The sequence below is a fragment of the Equus quagga genome, chromosome 1 (assembly GCF_021613505.1).
Source record: "Equus quagga isolate Etosha38 chromosome 1, UCLA_HA_Equagga_1.0, whole genome shotgun sequence".
In the NCBI taxonomy this organism is placed as follows: domain Eukaryota; kingdom Metazoa; phylum Chordata; class Mammalia; order Perissodactyla; family Equidae; genus Equus; species Equus quagga.
In genome coordinates, this window is record NC_060267.1 from 82,653,306 (window position 1) to 82,673,933 (window position 20,628).

The following is a 20,628-nucleotide window of genomic DNA, read 5'->3' on the forward strand; positions in this document are numbered from 1 at the left end:
GTCAGGAGTTCCAACAGAGGCCGTCGGACTCCAAAATCCCAGCTTAATGTTCTAATTTAAGGACAGGGATGCGCTTTAGTGTTTCTTGTTTTTCCATTCTGAATGAAGCTGGGATTCCTCCTCCTTCACTCCCTTCGAGGGTCTAGCTGCTGCTCGCACGCCTCCCCTGCTTTTGCCGGAGCCCATTTCACCCTCCGAGGGCTTTGCCTTTTGAAGTCGGACCTCGCCGGCGCTGAAATCTGCTCCCGCTGATTCCAGTTGTGCACGGCACGCTGCCCGCCCCACGGAGCTCCGTGGCCCCAGCCCAGCCCAGGCGATCTCCTAGGTGTCCTCCGCCTCCCGCCTCCCCCCGACCCCCAGGCTCCTGCAGATCTCCCCTTCGTGCTCCGGGCCTCAGTTTCCTCCCCTGTAAAGCAAGGAGCTTGATGCCTTCCTTGGGCACGCAGTGAGGGGTTTGGTAAAGTGACACACCGTGCGCTCGCGGAACGCTAGCCTGGAGCCGGAGGCGCCATCCTCCCTGCGGTCCCAGTCAGGGGCCGGCGCTCCTCCCCACCCACCCCCGGCCCGGCCGCCCCGCCCCGAGGGCGGCTCCCGCCCGCGCCCTGCCCACCCCGGCCGAGCGACCGCAGCGCCCCGGCCCCGCCGCCCGGAACCAGCTGAGCACAGCTGGACCCAGCAGCCGCCGTCGCCAGCGCCTCTGCAGCAGGTAGGGCAGGGGGGCGGCCGCCGCCTCGGACCTCTGGGGATCCCGGGCGTCTGGGTCTTTCTTCTCCCTCCCCTCCTGGTCCGAGCTTGCCCGCGCCTGGAGCTCGTCCCGGCAGCGGGGGCATCGCTGGAGAAGGGCTTCCTCCCTCATCTTGCTCGTCTTCCAGGGGACCAAGGAGGGTTGGACTGGGGGGGCGGGGGGGGCTAGGACAGGAGAGGAAGGGGGCTGGGCCTCCACCCACAGGCCCCACGGTGCTGCAAGCACCTGAGCTAACCCCGCCCCCGCCCCTCGACCCGAGGCACTGGGCCCGGGGTCACCTGGGAGGCGTCAGGCACCAGTGTGTCTGACCCAGGCTTGCAGGTGGCCTCCCGCCCGTGGTCTGGGCCGTGGCTCGGCTCGGGACTCTGCTCAAGGGATCCTTGACTCCAGGTAGTAATTACTTTGCCTGCTCTCCCCAGGCGATGAGGAGCCGCCCACCTCCTTCCTCTTTCTGGGCCCAGGACTGTTAGAAAGTTCCTCCTTGTTCTGCCCTGGAATCTGCTTGCATTGGCTACCTGCAGGTGCTGTCTCCTCCTGGCCCGCAGTGTGTGCTCCCTTCCCCGACTCACGGGGAAGCTTCTCCGGAGTTGAAGACAGTGATTGGAACTTCCCTTTCTCCCTGGGCCCCCAACTCTTCTCTGTCTACCCTCCCCCCAAGCTGATTACAACGATGTCCCCCTGGTCCAGTGCAGGCTGGCCGCTCTGTGCAGAGGCCAAGGGCAGGCCGCAGTCCTTGGAATTCTGAAGGAGCTGTTGGGTGGGCAGGAGACATCTTTTGTAGCCAGCCCTTCATCGGCCCAGACATCCACCCTTTATCCCGCCCCCCCTACCTTCCTCAGAGCAGAGAGGGGATCTTTAAAACACCCAGAACTCTAAAAAGCCAAAGGCATCCAGGGCTGGTCTGGGGGTGACGCAGGGCTGGTCTGGGGGTGACGCAGGGCTGGTCTGGGGGTGATGCGGGCCTGGTGGAAGGTGAGCCCTTTGGGGAGGTGCCTCCTGCTTTTGTTTGGCCTCTGGGGACTTTTCAAAGACTTAGTCCTGCACGTCCTGTTCTCCCAGGACCACATTTCTGACCAGGGTGCCAGGACCTCTTTCTGCGCTTAACTGGACAGTGACCATCGCTTGCTGGGGTCTCGCCCCAGCCCCATTCCACGGATGAGAGAACTGAAGGGCCCCGAGAGTTCATGACTGGCTCACAGTCACATAGTGAGGAAGGCTCCAGACTGGGACCCAGTTCCAGTCGGCCGTTAGCTGACTCCTTGTAGCTGGTGGGACCTTAGACTCTTTTTTTTTGAGTGTTCCTTTCACTAAGAAACAGACTCCCCTCCTCCCCCCCAACACACACACACACACACACACACACATGCTCTTGGGCTGGTTGGTGTTTCTTGGGGATGTTAAGGGGAGGAGGCTTGGAATGGAGGAGTAAGGATGGGAATGGAGAGACAGCATCCAGCTCCCTTGAAACTCCATTTTCCTTTCTGGGGCCTTAGCTATTTATAAATGCAGGAAAATTGTAAACAGACGGGGGAGCTAGAGTTGGCACCCGGGTAAGTTACACAGCAGCAAAGAGGGTTTCCGTATGAATCAGGGAAGGGAAACTTACTCCAGAATTTTCCATAGTCTTTTTTATTTTATTTTTATTTTTTATTTATTTATTTTTTTTAAAGATTTTTAATTTTTTTTCCTTTTTTTTCCCTCCCCAAAGCCCCCTAGTACATAGTTGTATATTCTTCGTTGTGGGTCCTTCTAGTTGTGGCATGTGGGATGCTGCCTCAGCGTGGTTTGATGAGCAGTGCCATGTCCGCGCCCAGGATTCGCACCAACAAAACACTGGGCCGCCTGCAGCAGAGCGTGCGAACTTAACCACTCCACCACAGGGCCAGCCCCTCCATAGTCTTTTTTATTATGGACTAACATGGACCTGAGAAAGCAGGCAGGTCCGGGAGGGAGGGCTGCAGGGTTTGCCTTCCATGACATTTCCTTGCTTCCCTCCTTCCTTGATGCAGAGCTATTCTGGACCTGTGTTCTGTGTCTTGCCCTGTGAGGGCCCAAGAGCCCCGAGGAGGACAAAGCTCTTTGTCCTCAAGATGCTTCCCATCTGTAGTGGTTGACATAATCATGCGATATGGAGAGTTACTTCAGCCTATGGAGGGATGTCTAGGTGTGTCTGGGCAACCCAGGCCTCAGAAATGAGTAATAGTTTCCCAAGAGATAAAGTGATTGGAGAAAAAACATTCTAAGAAGCAGAAATAGCTTGTGCAAAGGCACTGAGGTTTTCTGAGCAATCCACATGGCTAGAATAGAGATTGAAGGAGATCAAGGGTGGAGTGGTGGGGGTTGAGACTGTAAGTAAAGATGGAACTAGATTATAAACTAAAAGTTTAGACTTTATCCTGAAGGCAGTGAGGAGCTGAGAAAGCTTTTTGCCAGAACAATGATAAAAACTCTCATCAATCTGGTGGCTCATGTAGGAGATGCATTAGAGGGGGCTAAACTGGAGGCGAGGGACCGCGAGGAGGCTGTTATATGGTCAAGTGAAAGAGAGTGCAGATCTGAACCAGGGCAGTGGCCAAGGGATGGATCAGAGTGGCAGATTCTGGAAGCCCAGCTCAGGGACCTGACAACCTGCTATAAATTTCATGTAAAAGCAGACAATAGGCTTATAGCAAAAAAAAAAAAAATACATTGTTAAAGATTCAAACACAGAGAAGAGTATAGAGTAACCTTCACGTCCCCAAACCCTCTTTAACCTGTGAATAGCCCTGCGTGCGTTCTGTTCCGCCAAGCTCTTACAAGCCAGAGCTATAGATTGGATGGATGCCTTCTCACTTCTCAGCCATCCAGGGCTGGCAGGTCACTCCTCCTACTCCGTGTGGGTAGTTTGGGTCTTTCATGAGAAGTTGCCGGGTCCGAGAGACCAGGTCAATGGTCTGTAGTCCTCTGCTGAAGCACTGGTCTCTGATTTTCTTCAAGAAAACTTCACAGCCTATGTCTACGGTCTCTGAGAGTGTCTGTTTGCGAGTTAGAGACCACAGGACTGAGAGAGGTTAGAAGCACTGACTTGCGAGTGGAACTGCAGTCTTTGCTCTTCGGAGTGACTGTGGGCAAGCCCTGGCTCTCTGGGTCTCAGTTTCCTCATCTGTAGAATGGGAGGATGTTGGTCTGTATGATAATAATAAAAGCCACCTTTTCGTATACCAAGCGTGGGAATATTAGGTACTTCGTTGATTCCTCACAGCCGTTCCTCTGAGGTGCTATTATCTGCTTTTGTCCATGAGGCTAAAAGAGGCTAAATAATGTGCCTCGAGTTGTGGGGCTATTAGGTGATGGTGCCAGGATTCTGGATGTGTGACTATAGAGCAGTAGCTCTTAATCGCCGCCCTAGACATTCTCCGGAAGGTTCCGTCTAGCCCTGACATGAGAAGTGGTGGGGGAGTTTTGCTGTGGCTGTGATGAGGGATGTGAGTCAGTGTGCACAGCTTGGGGAGCTCAGCCCTGCAGCAGAGAGACCGGGAGGGCCCTCCCAGGGCCGTTTGTAAACTCATACTTTTCTATGCTATCAACAGGACTCCAGAGAGTGGGTCAGTCTCCCCTCTGTTTCAGGGAGTCAAGGCTCTGAGAAGACACAAGACTGGCCCGAGGTCACTTGATGGGTTGGGGGCCCAGCCAGGAGCAGTCTCTGCCTTCCACCATTTGAACTCATGTTCTGGAAACCTTTCTGGGGAGGCCAGAAAAAGTGACCGCCCCCCCCCCCTCCTGCCACCACTACCCCGCCATCATTCCCCTAGAAAATGCCTGCAGAAGCAGGGAAAAGCAGGTCCCAGGAGTTATGCATTTTTGTGGGGAGAGAAAGAAAGAGACCAGTGTTTAGGCAGCCGGGGGATGCTAAGTAAAAATATCTCCTCCCTTTCAACTGAGTGAGCGTGTGTCGTATTTCAGCCTGATGTGGTTTGTGAGTTTGGAGACCACAGGCAGGCTCAGCCCTGCTGCTCTCCGGCTTCGCCCCCGCCTCCCCTCCCCACCCTGCCATATGCCTGCTCTCCCTGCCCCGCCTGGGACCACATCAGCAATTTAAGGGCAAGCAGAGAAAAGCGGTGGGCGTGGTGGGCACAGTGGGCAGCAGAAGGCCTGGGCTCGGGTCTTGGTTTTGCCACTGACAAAGTATTGGGTGACTTGCCTAATGCATGCCTTTCTCTGGACCTCAGATTCCACCCTGCTCTAAGGGGTGGACAAGATAATGGCCTGATGGCCTCTGAGTCAGAGGGCTTGTGCTCAGCTCACGGACGTGGGACCTGCGCATCTGTGAGCACAAAGTGAGCCCATGGATGTGGGACCTGCGCATCTGTGAGCACAGAGTGAGCCCACAGCCGTGATCCGTGTACAAATTACTTGCGCCAGTGCCAGCCAGAGATTCAGCTACTGTTCACGAGTTTGGTCTTGGCTGACTGGATTGGTTGCCCCATTTTGCAGATAAGGAAGTTAAGGCCTAGGATTCAGTTATGTATCCTCTTCCCTGTGCTACATGCACTAACAATCATGGCCACCGTATGTAGCCTGCTTACTGTGTGTGTTCACCTTTTGTCTTCACTGTCTTGTTTAATCTCTTCACAGCCCTGTGGGGGAGGACATGTGGACTCAGTTTGATAGGTGAAGGGATTGAGACAGGCCTAGAGAGATGAAATGATGTACTTTCTCTTTGAGCCTCACAGTAGCCCTGAGGTTGTCATTATGGGCCCCGTTTAGAGATGAGGAAACTGAGGCCACGAAATGTGAGCTCTCCTGGCCAGGGGTCCCCAAGGGCCACATGGCCGGTAGGTTCCTTCCCAGGCCCCCCATCCAACTCCTTCCGGGTGCCTCACTTCTGCCTCCAAGGGAGCTTCTGCGCCTCTTGCACTCAGCGCTTGGACTAAGGGATAACAGTTTTCTTCCCGGGCTGTAACCCATCCCTGAAGTCTGCTCTTGCCAAGGGGGCTCCAGAAACGCTTTGAGCCGTGGAGCCCTTCAGGGAACTCCAGTGAAGGCGCCAGTGGGAGCGGATTCATTCATTCTGAGCTGGTTGAGCAAACAGTCTTAGTGCTTTCCAGCTTCAACAGGGGTATCACCTGGGTCTGGCTTATTTGCCAAACAAAGAGTATACAAACAGTGTCTGTGAGCCTTCAGGGTGGGGCAGGGCCTCTAATTTCCCTTTCATGGTTGTGGCTGGGCTGGGCCCTTGGTGGGTACTCAGTAAATACTAGATAATTTTGGGGGTGTGGCAAAGTGCTGTGGGTGGGATGCCCATGGAATATGAGGGACTTTTTCTCCCCTCATCCAAGGACCTTTTCTTCTTTTTTAAATTATAATAAATGCTCATAATAGGAAATTTAGAAAATAAAAAAAGTCTAAAAAAATATGAACTGTCCTCAACTCTGCCAATGCAAGATAATCACTGCGAACATTTGGGTGCATTTCCTTCCTGATATTTTCAGCACATTTTTTTACCCCCACATAATTGTGGTCGTACCACGTTTCTAATTTTCTATTCCGACTTGTTGTTTTTTTCAACATTATAAACCTGAATATTTTCTCATGTTATTAAGGACTCTAAATTTAGTTTTTAAAAGAGTTTTAAAAGTGTACTCTGCCTAAGTTTATTTTATGAACATTTATTTCTATTTAAAATCTTTCTTTCCAGTAGTCTGGGGGATTAAGGAAGTGAAATAGTGCATTTTATTCATAAAAAATAAGTTTTACTTTTTTTATTATGAAGACGACATAGGCCAACCTGATTTTTCATCGCTCTCTGTTGTTGTATCTAAGTGTGAATGTACTGTGGTTCACTTTCCTCTGTTATTAGGCATTTAGGCCGTTTATAAATAATGCTGCAATGAACATCTGGGGCATAAATTATTCTTCTTTCATTATTTCCTAGAATGAGAGCCCAAGAAATGGAGTTGCTGGGTCACAATGACACATTTGACAGCTTTTGCTCCATTTTGCCAAATTTGCTGCCCAGAAAGGTTGGATCGGTTCTTATTCCCACCAGCCATACTTGAGGGGGTGGCATTCTTTTTTTTTTTTTTTTTGAGGAAGATTAGCCCTGAGCTAACTGCTGCCAATCCTGCTCTTTTTGCTGAGGAAGACTGGCCCTGAGCTAACATCCGTGCCCATCTTCCTCTACGTTATATGCAGGACACCTGCTACAGCATGGCATGCCAAGCAGTGCCATGTCCGCACCTGGGATCCGAACCGGCAAACCCTGGGCCACTGAAGTGGAACGTGCACTTAACTGCTGTGCCACTGGGCTGGCTCCGGGGGCGGATTCTTAAGGGAGCCTGGGAAGCTGGTTATCAAAAGTCTAGCTGTCCTACGAGAAGGCTCAGGGACCATTTTCCTGAAACATCGTGCTTCATTCATTCATTCAGCAAGTACATTTGCACAGTTCAGCATCAGGAAAGGCTAACAGTTAGCATCCCAGGCTGAAGAGGCAGAGAGAAGCCGGTTCTCGTTCCCGTTTCTGCTTTGCATTTGCCGTAAAGCTCTGGGCTTATGCCAGGTCCCTGCTCTGCCTCCACGCTGAGGGCCAGAAGTCTTGACTTTATGTTCCCCGCCCAGAGACTTGGGTGTGAATGTGGTGACCCTCAGCGGAAGGCCCCTCTCCTGACTGCCTCCTCACCTCAAAACAGTTTCCAGACTCTGAGTTTTGCAGCTGGACCTCGGGAATTGCCTTCTTGGCTGGGGATAGTCTGCCCAGAGAGAGCAAGTGAATTTCCTAAAGCACACAGCAAGGCCTCCGATTGCTACTCCACCGCTTGTGAGATTTCAAAAGTGCTTATCTAAACCAAAGTGATTTCAGTTATTATGAAACCCAAGGCCTGGGAAGATGAAGGAACCTGGCTGTGGTCAGATCCCCAGTTTGTCCCGGCAGTGGGGTCTTGGGAAAGTCATTGCCCTTTCAAAACCCATTCCTCCCACTGTGAGATGGGGAATGGCGCCTTCTCTGAGCCTCTCTTATCTACTTCTCTGCCACTCTATGGTTTGATTTCCAGATCCAGTGGCAGATCTTGGTCTGTCCATTGTGCATCCTCAAGAGGTTAGACCCTTTCCTTCCTCAGGGTAAAGGCTGTGTTCACAATGTTGCAGTTGGACATAAAGGGTGTTCCAGAGCATCTCAAACTTATCCTGCACACGGATGAGCTGGAGATTTTGTTAAACTGCAGGTTCCGGTGCAGTCGGTCTGGGGTGGAGCCTGGGACTCTGCATTTCTAAGGAGCTCCCAGGTCGTGCAGATGTTGCTGGTCCAGGGACCACACTCTGGGTAGTAAGATTTTAAATCCTTTGCTAAGGGCCCAGACTAGAGCCCGGATCTCTTAATCTGAAGGTCTTATCTTTGAGGTTCTTTCTACCTATTGCATTTGCCTCCCTCTTCTCTAACCGAGGCAGAGTCGAACTATTTGATCCCCAGCTATGGGTTTCTAGAATCTCAACAGCCCTGGAAATATTTTGCTGCCTTTTTGCGGAGTGAGGTAGGGCCCCTGTTCATGGGAGTGACTCAGAAGGAAGCCATCTGAAGGGGCAGAAATACAGCTGAAGGACCTAACATTTCCACCAGCAGTTTTTCTAGTTAATTCTCTCTATAGACGGCAAACCAAAACCCCTGGGGAGGCCCCAGCCTGTTTTTGTATGCCTCTGAGCTACGAATGGTTTTTACATTTTAAAAGGTTGTTTAGAAAAACCCAAACCCAGGAGTCATCCCATGGCATAGTGGTTAAGTTTGCATGCTGTGCTTTGGAGGCCCGAGGTTTAGGGATTTGGATCCGGATAGTGGATCTACACACTGCTCGACAAGCTATGCTGTAGCAGCGTCCCATATACAAAGGAAGATTGGCACACATGTTAGCCCAGCAGTAATCTTCCTCAAGCAGAAAGAGGAAGATTGGCAACAGATGTTAGCTCAGGGCCAATCTTCCTCACCAGAAAAGAAAGAAAAAAACCCAAAACCAAGCAGGAAAGAATATGCAACAGAGAGGGTATGTGGCCTACAAAGCCTAAAATCTTTACTGTCTGGTTCTTTACACTGAAGGTTTGCTAACCCCTGATCTGGAAGAACCAGAATTTTATATTTTTCTCTAGTGAGCAAGAGGCCTGGCCTTATAGCTTGAAATTTACTGAGACCAAGATGCAGGGAAGGCAGCCTGACTTGGCAGGAACTGCCTAGATGTCTTAGCTGTGTGACCCAGAGCACATTACTTCACCTCTCTGAGCTTGTGTCCTTCCTTCACAAAATGGGGACAATGATACCTGCCTGGCAGATTTATTGTGAGGATGAGAGTATGTAGGTATGTAAAGAGTTTAACACTTGATAGATACTCAGAAAATGATGACTGTTGTCATTGAGGTGGCCATTTGAACCCTTCTGGCATTACCGAATGGATATCATGTTTCTCCCACCAAATCGGAAGGGCCTCCCTGTGAGCTGGGAGCAGTCTTTTAGGAGAAAAACACCTCTGCTCCAACCTCCCCCAACCCCACCCCCAGGGCAGAAAGGTCTTCTTCAGCCGCCTAGACAGATGGGGTTCCTGGTGGCTTGCACACTTTCACTGACGGTGAGCTCTCTACCCGAAGGCCGGCCTTTCCACCAATGGGCAGCCCTGACTATTAGAAAGTGCCTCCTCTCCCTGTGCTCTGAGATGTAATTTAGCACCTAGCGAGCCCTGGGCTGGGATCTGAGCGCTGGGAGGGACCACCTCTCTACGGCTCCATCTGGAGCATGTGGGTGATAGACTAGTCAGTGGTTTGTGGACCTTGTTTTTAAGCCACTGCAGCCTTAAGGTCCAAAATGAAAAACAGACCAACTTGGAGTTAGCTCGGTTTAATTCTAAACCCACCCGAGTCTGCAACTCTGAGGCTCCCAGCGTCCAAATCCTAGGAAAGCATGTAATGCTCATTTTGCCCATAGATGGCAGCACCTGTACTCTTAGCGTCTCTGTGTGAACATGTGCATGTGTGTGCGTTACGTGTTTACACATCTGTGCACACATGTGTACATGCACGTGTGCACACATGTGATTAGCTAGTTTCTTCCTTTGCTGATTCTTGAGCTGTGGTGGCCCCAGCCCCAGGCTCGGCTGGGCTGTGGGGTACACGGAAGCAGATCTTAGTCTAATGAGGAGGGGGCTGACTTGGAAACAGACCATTACAAGACAGTGTGACAAGGAAGACTAGAGGCCTCTGGGATCTCAGAGGAGACTTCCTGGAGGAAAGCTGGGACTTGATCGCGAGTGGGAGGAGAAAAGAACAACAGGGAGGAAAAGAGTCCCAGAACAGTGGAAACGCGGTACAGGATTTGCACGAGGAGTCCAGGAACAGAGTGCAGCTGTGTCTGGCTGAGCTTGGCGGGGTGTGGGTGGAAGATGGGAACGGATGAGAGCTGAGGCCCGAGGCGCCGGTGGGGGCAGATCCTGAAGGACTTGAAGAGTTTGTTGAGCATCCTGGACGGGATCTGGGGGCCGTAGGAGAGCCGAGGTGGAGGCTGAGCAGAGGAGTGACATGGTCTGGGCTTGCTCTGAGGAGGCTGCCCTGCAGGGGAGCAGCAGAGAGGAAGTGGGAGGACCAGTTAGAAAGCAGACAGCCCCCTGGGTGAGAGGTGATGGTGCCTGGACCAAGATGTTGGCAGAGGGGGTGGGGAGAAGTTATGCATTCCGGTGGAATGGGCAAGATGTAATGGTGTTGGGGGCGAGAGTAGCAGAGGAGGGGATACGGAGGTGGGTGGTACCCTGGGCTCTGGCCAGTGGATGGGGGATGGTGGTGCTCTTGCTGAGATGGCAAGCAGTGGGGGAGGAGCAGGTTACACTTGGGAACAAATGCATCACCAGTGAGGACGAGGGTGTGATCTGAAGGTTTGCAGAAGAGAAGGGGCCTGGATTTGAAAGGCTTCTCCTCACACAGAGTTAACAGCAACAATAAAACCCAACTCTGCTTTGATCTAGCCCGAGGAACCAGGAAGTTCCGTGGAACTTTCTGAGGAAGGCCCACAGGGGTGGCATTTAACAAGAGATCCTAGGGTCCAGATAAGCGCCCGACCTCCTTCCACATCCCCTTCTAGCCACGCGTGCCACTCACAATGCAGAAATCCAGCAGGAACGTCTGGGCCACTTGCTGTCAGCGGAGAACAGGGCTCATCTGTGTCTTAATCCCAGGAGCCTGCAGGGCCCCACTGCGTTTGGGATCTTGGCCTCTCCCCTTGGCTTAGAGAAGCTGGTTTGGGCAGAGAAATTTTCCAGTGGAGGCAGGAGCCAGCTTGCTCAGCGGCCCCCTGAACGTGGATGACTGACTCTGGGGCGTGAGGAAGGGGGTAATCCAGCTTGTACCTGAAAGGCAGAGGGGGCAGGGGCTGGAAGGCTGGGCTGCACAGTCCACTGTGGGCCGGGCATGGGCCGGCCCTTCCTTCGCTCATCTAGCACACTCCCACTGATCCCGCTGTTTGCCAGGTCGTATGCCAAAGCCTAAGCTTCAGTGGCAGAGTAGCCTAGTGGAGCTCATAGTCTGATGGGCGAGAAAGGCCCGTCACCAGATAATAAGAATATGGTCATCCCATAATAGAGCGATGCTTAGGCATAGAGATGGGAATATGGCAGGTAAACAGCTTGGGTCCCCAAACTGCACAAATACAGGATGGGAAAGATAATTTCCAGGAAAAGACTTAGAGATTTAATTAATAACCAGAGAAAACCAGATACGGCTGGAGAGTAAACAGTTTCTGCACTGTTCAAAACCCTTAGCATATTTTATCTCATTTCATCCTCAGAATGACCCTATGGGGTAGGTTCTAGCGTAATCCCTCTTTTACAGAGAAGGAAACTGAGACTCAGAGAGGTGAAGTAACGTGGTTAAGGAACACAGTTATTTAAATGAGGGGCCCTTTTGTCTAACTCCAGAATCCTGAATCACAGCTCTGAAGTTGACTGTAAGCTGAATTCAGTCACGCAATGGGGTTGCCTGAAATGCAAATGGGATTTTAGGTTGGATTAATAGAGGCATGATATCTAGAATGATGGAGGTGAGAGTTCCGTTTGCCCCACCCTGAATAGAGCTTGTCTGAATGCCTGATTCTAGGTTTTGTGCTGTCAGTAGGGACAGGGTTCATCTGGAGTAGATCAGAGAAGGGAGTGAGGGAACCAGACTCCTTGGTCTCAGGAAGAGCTGGAGGAAAGGGGTTGTACAACTTATGGAAGACTTGAGGGACCCAGGATCACAGTCTTCAAGTCTCCAAGGAGCCATTGGGAAATAGGGTAGCAGATCGGTTCTGGGTGACCCCAGAGGGTAGACCTCGGACCAACAGGAATAAGGCATAGGGAGAGAGATTTTAGCACATCCTACTGACAATTCTTTTAACCAGCCAAGCTCTCCAACAGAACGTCTTGCAGCCTTGGTGGGAAAGGGAGCGCCCTGTTGCTGGAGGTGTGCAAGTAGGGGCTCCGTGACCCTGGTCAGGAGGAGTGGAAGCATCAACTGGGGCTTTGACCAGACGACCTGGAGCCCCTGATGCTGAGCGTCTTGGTCCTTTATTTCCAGGTGGTGCTGACGCCCCCCCTTGGGCAGTGCTTCCGACTTGGTGTCCCAGCACCTCCCCGCGGAGCAGCCGTCTTCACCCTCACAGCCCTGCGAGGTAGGTAGAGCAGTGCAGACAGCTCAGCATCCTCCTGAACCCAGCCCTGACTGCCCAGGGGAGTCTGGAGGGGACTGTGGACGCAGCTGCTGGTCGCCACAGTGGATTCAAAGGGAGTCCCCGAGGTTTTTCTTGTAAGGCTCGGAGTACGTGTGTGCCCAGTGCCTCCTTTGCACCTTGCCCTCTCTTGAGAGGGAGGCGAGGCAGGGGTGATCCTGTGGGGAAGAGGCAGATCTGGGCTGCGTGCCAGGGCCTGGGCCCCACCCTGGCTGTGCTGCTTGCTCGCTGTGTGACTGTGGGAAAGTTGCTTTCCCTCTCAAGGCCTCTCTTAGCTCTTCTGTAGAAGGTGGATCCTCTTGAGGAGGAGGTGCAGGATTTCCCCCCGGAGGCTTTGGGGAGGTGAGAAAAACTGGGGTGGGGCTGCCAAGTCTCCAGGCTTGTTGACCATAGGAGGAGTATCTGAGCAGTGTGAGTCATGGGGCAGGTGGATGAGTCATACCCACCTGGGGACGGCTGGCAGGGTGGGGCCCACCTGACTATCAGATTCACAGGTGACCCGCTGCTGAAGTAGGCCAGGAGGTGCAGGGTGGAGCGCAGAGTCCTGGGCTGGAGGCAGGAGACCCAGTTCATCCGCCAGCTCAGGCCTCGGTTTCTCTGCCTGTAAAATGGGTGCATCGGTCTCCCCCACCCACCTAACGCGTTGTCGTGAAGACCGCATGGGCTCTGAAACAGGTAGGGTCACTGGGGAATAACCCAGCTTCCAACTCGGGAACAGAAGTGAATTTCTAATAGTGGTTGTGCGGAGAGCCTGGAAAACACCCCTCGGGCTCATGACCTCACCCGTGGTTGCCAAAAGGCGAAGGGGCTGAATGCCGGCAGGGCTCACTCATCCTCTGCGGCCCAGCTGGCTGCCAGGTGATGACACGGCAGCCGACCACAGTCAGAGCTGTTCCTCTTTCTCAAAGCTTAGGTGAAAGGGCCACCCAATGGTCCCCAGAATGCTTTGTTGTCAAAGCTGGGCATTCCCAGAAGGCCGGCTGGGTCCAGAGAGGCAACTTGTCCCACTTCGGCTGCAGCCTGAGGGTTCTGCTGACAAAGGGGCAGCCCCAATCTGCTCAGACAGGAGGGATGGGGGCCTCTGGCTCTGGTGCTCCTGCTTTTGAGACTAAGCCCTGGAAACTCCCAAAGCCCGTCTGTCTCAAAGTGATCTGTCATCAAATAGAGTGTTATGCTCCCTAATGCTTCTGCTACCGGTCACCCAGGGACCCATCTTCTGCTTTCCCTGCTTCTGCAGAAGTGAGGACCCAGCTGAGTACCTGCGAGCTGAGAGCTCTCCCTGTTTGCTCCCTTCCCTCCTCTCCCTGGACTGTGCCCGCCTCAGCCCCGCCTCTGCTGAACTTGGGTTCCAGCACGGGGGCCCCAGGGACCTCCTACTTGTCAAAATCCAGTGGCATTTCCTCAGATCTCTGTGTATCCCCTCTGGAGCATCCGATACCTTCTCCTTCTAGGAGCTCTCTCTCCTTTTTCTTCTGGGAGGCTGCCCCGTCCAGTTCATCTCCTGCTTCTCTGACCTGCCCAGTCTGGGCCCTGTTTTCCCACCTCAGACATTCTTCACCAGGATTTTGACCTCTTCTTGTCTTGACTTACATATATAGGTTCATTCACTCACTCATTCATGCATGCACGCATTCACTTGGCAGATATTTAGGCCCTCAACTGGGTGTTGGAGAATCAACAAACAACATTTTTCCATCCCTCGTGGGTCTTATAGTCTTGGATCTTACAGGCGGCCATTATGCGCATACCAGATTCCTTCTTCCTTCAGCTGTGATGGAAACAACCAAGAACATGAGAGCATATGGGATTGGGTGGCTGTGATGGGATCTTGTCTGGACAGATGAGCAAGGCCTTCCTGAAAAAGTGCAGATGGAAGAGTGAGTGGAAAGTGGCCGGGTGAGCTGGGAAGGGAGCCCCCAGGCACGCGGAACAGCATGAGGCTCTGAGGCAGGATGTTGCTTGTGGAATCTTTGAGGAACTGAAAGAAGGGAATGTGGTGGGGAGAGGCCTGGAGACAGGCAGAACCTCTGTCATGTGGACCTTTGGGGGCCTTGGTTAGAGTTTGGATTTCATTCTAGATCACTGGGGGACTAGTGGAAGTTTTAGAGGATGGGAGAGACTTGGCCACATTTAATTACTAGAACCTTTGGAAGAGATAGCCGCCAGTTCTGTCCTGATAAGCCCCGAGGGTGTAATTTTTGGTTCTTCCACACAGCGGCGTCCTGACGCTGTGCTCAGTACAAGGCTTCGGGTTGGGCAGTCTTGGGAAAGTGCACTTAGCAGCATTCTCTGGGCTCTTTGCATTTTTTCATTTACCTGGTCAACCCTTATCGAGCTTCTGCACTGGAGAGGGGAGGTGAACCAGACCTCGCTCCACCCTCAGAGATCCAGATTTGTGATGACCGATGCCTAGAGTGTGTTTCGATAAGTGCAGGGGCTCCAGGGGCGAGGGAGCGCTTTTCCTCCTTTGAGTCAAGCACTGGACTGAGAGGGGCATTGGGCATTCCAGGCAAGGGAGTCATGTGTGCAAAGGCTGGGCCACCTGGTGTAGCTACTGCACTTGGGGACCAGTGAGCCGCGTAGCTAAAGCAGGAGCGTGGGACTGAGGTGGAGAATGCCAGGAGATGCTGGGGAGAGTGGGGTTGGGAGAGCCCTGGAATGCCGGGTGGGTCTCCATCCTCTGGGTGCCGGGAGCCATGGACAGTTCTTGAGCCGAGGGGTGGCTTGAGCAAAGGGATTTCAGAACAATTAGTCGGTGGGAGGCTGAGGGGAGGGCAGATCAGAGGGGCAGCACTGTAAACTGGTTGGAGAGAGTGGGTAACACTGAGTGAAGCCTTGTCATTCCCACCTGCCTACACACACAGTAAAATACTCTGAGCCCCTTTCCGTCCTCTGCCCTTATTGGGTTATTCCCCTGTCGGCTGGTCTGCATGAGCCGCCCAGCGCTGTTTCACTGCCGCCCTGGGGTTTGGTTACATCCTGGGCCCCGGAGACAAACAGGTCTGAGCCTAAAGCATCGCTCTGGCCCTGTCTTGCTATGTGTCCCTCAACACATTCCTTAAGCCCTCTCAGCCTCAGTTTCCTCATCTGTGAAATGGGGGTGGTAATAGGGTTGTTGAGGATTAACTGATGGGGAAATAAAGTCCTGACATATGCCTGGTGCATAGGGATGGCTGCTTGTCTTTATTTCCCTTTGGTTGGTGATGGCCCAGGCCATGTTGTCATCTGCCCCTTGGGGAGGGCTTCTTATAGCCATAAATCTGTAATCTGGACTGGAAACAAGGTGTCCCCAGCAGCCCTGGGGGGAGGCCTCTACTGGGATGCCGAGAGGGTTGGAAATGCCTTTATATTTCCCCCACTGGGGTCTGGCACAGGGCTGGGCTCAGAACGCTGGACCAGGCCGTAATTGTCTTTTAGCCCCGGCACTCAGCACAAGGCTGGCCTATCTTGGTTCTCGTAAATACTACACAAAAAAAATTTAAATAAAGTCATTGACCTTGGGTATCATCCTCCCAGCACATTCATCTTATGGCTGAAGAATCTGGGGCCCAGAGAGGGACAGTGACTCATCCAAGGTCCCCCAACCCTTCAGTGGCAGGGCCTGGACCTGGCTCAAATATTTATTGCAATTCTAATTTTTTAAGTGTTGATAATTTAAAAATTCACAAGTCGACTGGGAGAGGGTAACAATGGAATGGGCATTTGGAGTAGAGGCTCCCCGTAGACGATTCTGGGAAGTGTCCTGGCTAGAGGGGCCCCAAGGGGATCATGCCAACCTCCCTCGTTTACATTTGGGGAAACTGAGGCCCAAAGAGAGGTAGTGGCTCTCTCAGGGTCCCCAGAGCGAGGGAAGCAGAAAAGTCGTCACGGGCCCACTTCCAGTAATCTGCAGGCGGTGGGCAGGCTCTTCCCCCTAGCTCAGGGACTCATGTTTAAGAAAGGGAATTAGAGCGTGAACAGTGGTTTCCTGGGGAAGTTTGGGCTGTTAATGGTGTCAAGGAGAAGGACCATTTCCGGAGCCATGCGTGCCCATGTGATGCCTGTGGAGCTGGGCCTGGCGCAGCTATTTCAGACTAAGCCACAGGGTCCTATTTATAGGCTGATGTGATTATGTTGATGTGGTCAGGACAGGCCCGCCTGCCTTCTGCCCAGCCTAGCTATGGCCGAGGAAGAGGCCCTCGGGGGCGATTCTGACCCGTGGGTGAGTAGTGAGGGATCTGGAGTAGTCCCTGAGGCCTGCTCAGAGGAGGGGCTCCAGGGAGGCCTCCCAGGAAGTCCCACTCCTGACTCCCAGTTCAGCTGCAGCCAGGCCCTCTGTAGAGATGAAACCAGCCCCGATCCTGTTCTCCCCCTGCTTGGAAATCCTCCACTGGCTCAGATCAGGCCAGGACTCTGCGGGCTCCTCCTTCCCCACCCCCACGTCGAGGTCTCAGCCCCAGGCATGCCTCTAGTGTTTGCATTTCCCTGTGCCAGCCACACCTCTGAGCCTTTGCTTTCGCTGTTCCCTCCACCTGACTTGCCGGTTCCCAGGTCCCCAAAGACAAACCTAAATGCTTCTCCTCTGTGGCTCGTCAGGCTCTGTTCTCTCTACTTGGTGCTCCCGCTTCCCAGAGCCACTTGAGTGATTCATGTGTGCTCCCCACTGGGCTGCAAAGTCCTGATACAGAGAAAGAAAGAAAGGAGAAAGGCATTTGTGGATGAGCACTTAACTGTGGCATTCACCTTCCATGTTTGATGCCATATCATCTGCGTGCCACTCTCTGCAGGAGGTATCTTTAAAAGGTGTGTGGGGTGAGAGTAAGACTTCAGAGTCAGAGAGCCCTGGATTCAGACTCCGCTCTGCACTTGCTAACTGTGTAACCTTGGGCTGAATCTCTCTGAGCCTCAGTTTTCTCATCTGCAAAATGGGGGTGATGCTAACTTTGGGTTTGGGGGAAGCATTGTCAACAAGACAAAGATTGTAGGTACTTCTTGTGTTGCCTGATCCATAAGCAGCTTCAATGTGCAGTAGTAGGTGTTATTTACAGGTGGAGAAACTGAGGCTCTTAGCAGAGAAGTGTCTCCTCTAGGGCCTCATGCAAGTCAGTGGCCAAGAGGAGAGACCTGTTCTTGGGGTCCTGGCCTCCAGCTCCACCCTGTGTTCTCCTTCCCTCCCTCTTAGCCCCCTGGGCCTCTTCTGTTCCCCAGATCAGGGGAAGCTTTGTTTGGGGATTGTTTTTCCTAAGAAGTTTCCTCTGTGGTGTCATTGGATGACTCAGAGCCCTGAGTCACTGGGGGAAGCCGGGGGCGGGCTGCGGAGCGAAGGAGGGGAGTGAGGAGGAGGGAAAGGAGAGAAGGGACAAGGAAGGAACCCCAATTCCAGTTCTGCCTCTCCCACTGCTTGATCAACCAGGCCTGACAGGTCCTCTCTCTCGCCTGGCCCCAGTTTTCCCAAGTGTGAGAAGAGATGTGGGGCTTTGACGAGTGGTTCCCAGGCCAGGCTGAGCCTCGGGATCCGGGGTTCCTGGGCCCCACCCTGATTATAGACCCAGAGGCATCTATGTTTCTGGAGCTCCCAGGTGATTTGCTGCACACCTGGGCTGCAGAGGAGTTTGGGACCCACAGGCTGAAGCCCCCCCGCCCCGGCTCAGCCTCTGCCTGACCATCTCAGCTGCCTCACGGAGAGTCACTTCTCTCGCTGAATGCTTTTGCAGAATGGTGCAGGGGAAGTGCACAGGCTGTTTTTTTTTAAACAGCTTTATTGAAGCACAGTTTATGAAAGTTGTCAAAGTAAATTAACATGCAATTTACATACATATAATTCACCTGTTTTAATTAATTTGCTAACTTTTAGTAAATTCACAGTTATGCCACTATCACCACAATCTAGTTTGAGAACATTTTTATCACCCTTGATCACCCCTAAGAGATGCCTGTGCCTGCTTGCCGGCAATCTCTGTACCCACCCCCCAGCCCACCACTGGTCTACTTTCTGTCTCTCTGAGTGCCGAGACCTGTGTGCACCTCCCAGGTTCACCCTTTCTGGCTGTGTGACCTCATGCAGATTACTGCCCTCTCTGAGCCCTGGATTTCTCCTCTGTAGGAGGGGGGATTTATATCCCCCTTGTAGCTCATTGTTTGAATTTCACTAATGTGATAGAGAATCTGATGCATAGTAGGACCTGGGGACTTGGGAGCCTGGCATGCAGTACACAGAACATAGTAGAGATGCCCAGGCACAATTATAACAGTACTAGCAGACATTTTATAGCACTCAGTCTGTGTCAGGCACTGGGCTAAGCACCTTAAATGCATGATCTCTTTTAATCCCTACGACAGCCCTATTACGTGAGTGCTAATATCATTCCATTTGATAGCCCAAGAAACTGAGGCACTGAGAAGGGAAGAAACTTTTGCCAGGTCGCCTAGGTGACCGTTGGTAGGGCTGGGAGTCTGTCCTGGAGCTTCCCTCCTTAACCATTACACTACAGATGGGAATCATGGAGCGAGGAGCACAGCTGGTGGACCCAGGGCAAGGTTTATGGCACACACTTCCAAGGGACAGGACCTTGTACGGTGGACATGGGATTTGAAAGATGGTACATAGTACAGAGTACGTCATACAACAGATGTGATGTGATGCATGGAGCATGATCTAAGGTGTAAGTGAGACTGGATGCAGTGCATGGAACATGGGTGCACACACGGGATGAGGCATGAGGACCCCAGGGTGTTCCAGTATGCGGCATGGAGAGCATGGTGTATGTGATGCTGGGCATGGCTCAAGGTATATGATGCAGCGCAAGGACGTGGTACCCAGGATGTAGAGCTTGAGATATGGCAGCGGGGCACAGAGGGCCCCTTTTTCATGTCAGTGCCTGGGGCCCCAGCAGGCAGTGGCAGGAGCCAATTTTCTCCTCTCACAAAGGCCTGTCCGTTTTTGTTCTTCTTCCTCCCTGTCTCTTTAGATGCCAAAGAGTGGGAGTGTCCCAGAGGAGTAGGGCCCAGAGCACCCCCCACCATCCCGCCAGCTCAGACAGGGGTCGAGACCTGGGGCCAAGTCCATGGCTCAGGACGAGCCTGCCAGGCCCCCAGGTCCCCTCTCTCACACGCAGCTGTGAGCATCTGAGCGTCGATGTTGGCTGGGCCCGAGCCGGGTAATTTTCCTCTCAGGGCCCTCCTCCCTGGCTGCCACTGCTGCCTGTGGGCGTGTCTGCGTTCTGCGGCTTAGGGCTGAGGAGCCGATGGCTACCAGCTGCGTCTGAGTGGAGGTAGGGGGAGAGGGCAGGGAGGAGGCAGCAGCTCGCACGCTAGCATTTCCTGAGCCCTCCCGGCACCTGGCACTCACTCCCTCATCTGGTGTCCTCTGTACGAGAACCCCATTAGCTTGATGAGGAGACTGAGGCTCAGAGAGGCAAAGAGTTTGCCCAAGGTCACACAGTCAGAGGCAGAGCTGAGGCTAGACCCCAGCTCTCCTGGAGGCGAGAAGGTGAGGACATACAGAGGCCAGGCTAGGTGGCACAGAGGGTGTTGTTGGGGGGTCAGTGGTGATGATGCTGAAAGAGCATGTGGCACCAGATCACAGAGGGCCTTCAGTGCCAAGCCTACGAGTCCTGACTTCTTTCAGTCTGCACCGGGGCCCGTGGAAGGGTCTTGAGGAGGAAATGATCAGTCTCTCTGGATAACGGGAGAGTCGAAGGCAGGGAGGAAGCATGCATTGGTTCCAGAGAAAAGATGGGGAGCCTGAAGCAGGATCAGGGCTGGGACATGGGGGCGGGAAGGAGTGTAAAGGAGGGAGTGTGGGGTTGGGCATCTCACCTCTGGCCTCAGCCCTTATGTACTGTCCTGGAGGGGTGACTCGTTAGGCCCTACCCCTAAGAGTGTCTCAGAAGCCCCCAGAGGGACAGGCACCTGGAAGATGCTGCTGGTGACTGGCCAGCTACGTGGATGGAGGCGAGACCGGGAGACGCCGGGGTAGGGACGATAGCGTCCGTCCCAGAGCCGTCCTGCGTGCCGGGCGTTGTGTTTCGGGCATCGGATCTTGTTTCATCCTTCCAGCTGGTTATGATTATTCTGAGCTGGGAGAAGAACAAAAGCATTCCAGTACCATACCTCCGCTCACAGTACTAAAGCGGGGAAAGAACTTAAAAAAATGGCTATTAAAATTAAAAGGATTAGTAACCATAAAAATATTTTT

General features: G+C 53.0%; 1 protein-coding gene across 2 annotated transcripts in view; it reads left to right on the top strand.

Annotated features, from left to right (window-relative positions):
* Nucleotides 1–646: 646 nt before the first annotated feature.
* Nucleotides 647–20,628, top strand: part of GSN (gelsolin) — a 55,976-nt gene continuing 35,994 nt past the window's right edge. The window contains exons 1-2 of one of the 2 annotated variants that reach the window (XM_046647008.1): nt 647–706; nt 12,302–12,395. Coding sequence is in view for 1 of the 2 variants with exons in the window: in XM_046646990.1 (XP_046502946.1) it covers nt 16,612–16,653 (42 nt within the window). In the remaining variant the exon portion in view is untranslated. Of the gene's footprint in view, nt 707–12,301; nt 12,396–16,596; nt 16,654–20,628 lie in introns of those variants that run through there. The other variant, XM_046646990.1, reaches the window with a different exon arrangement.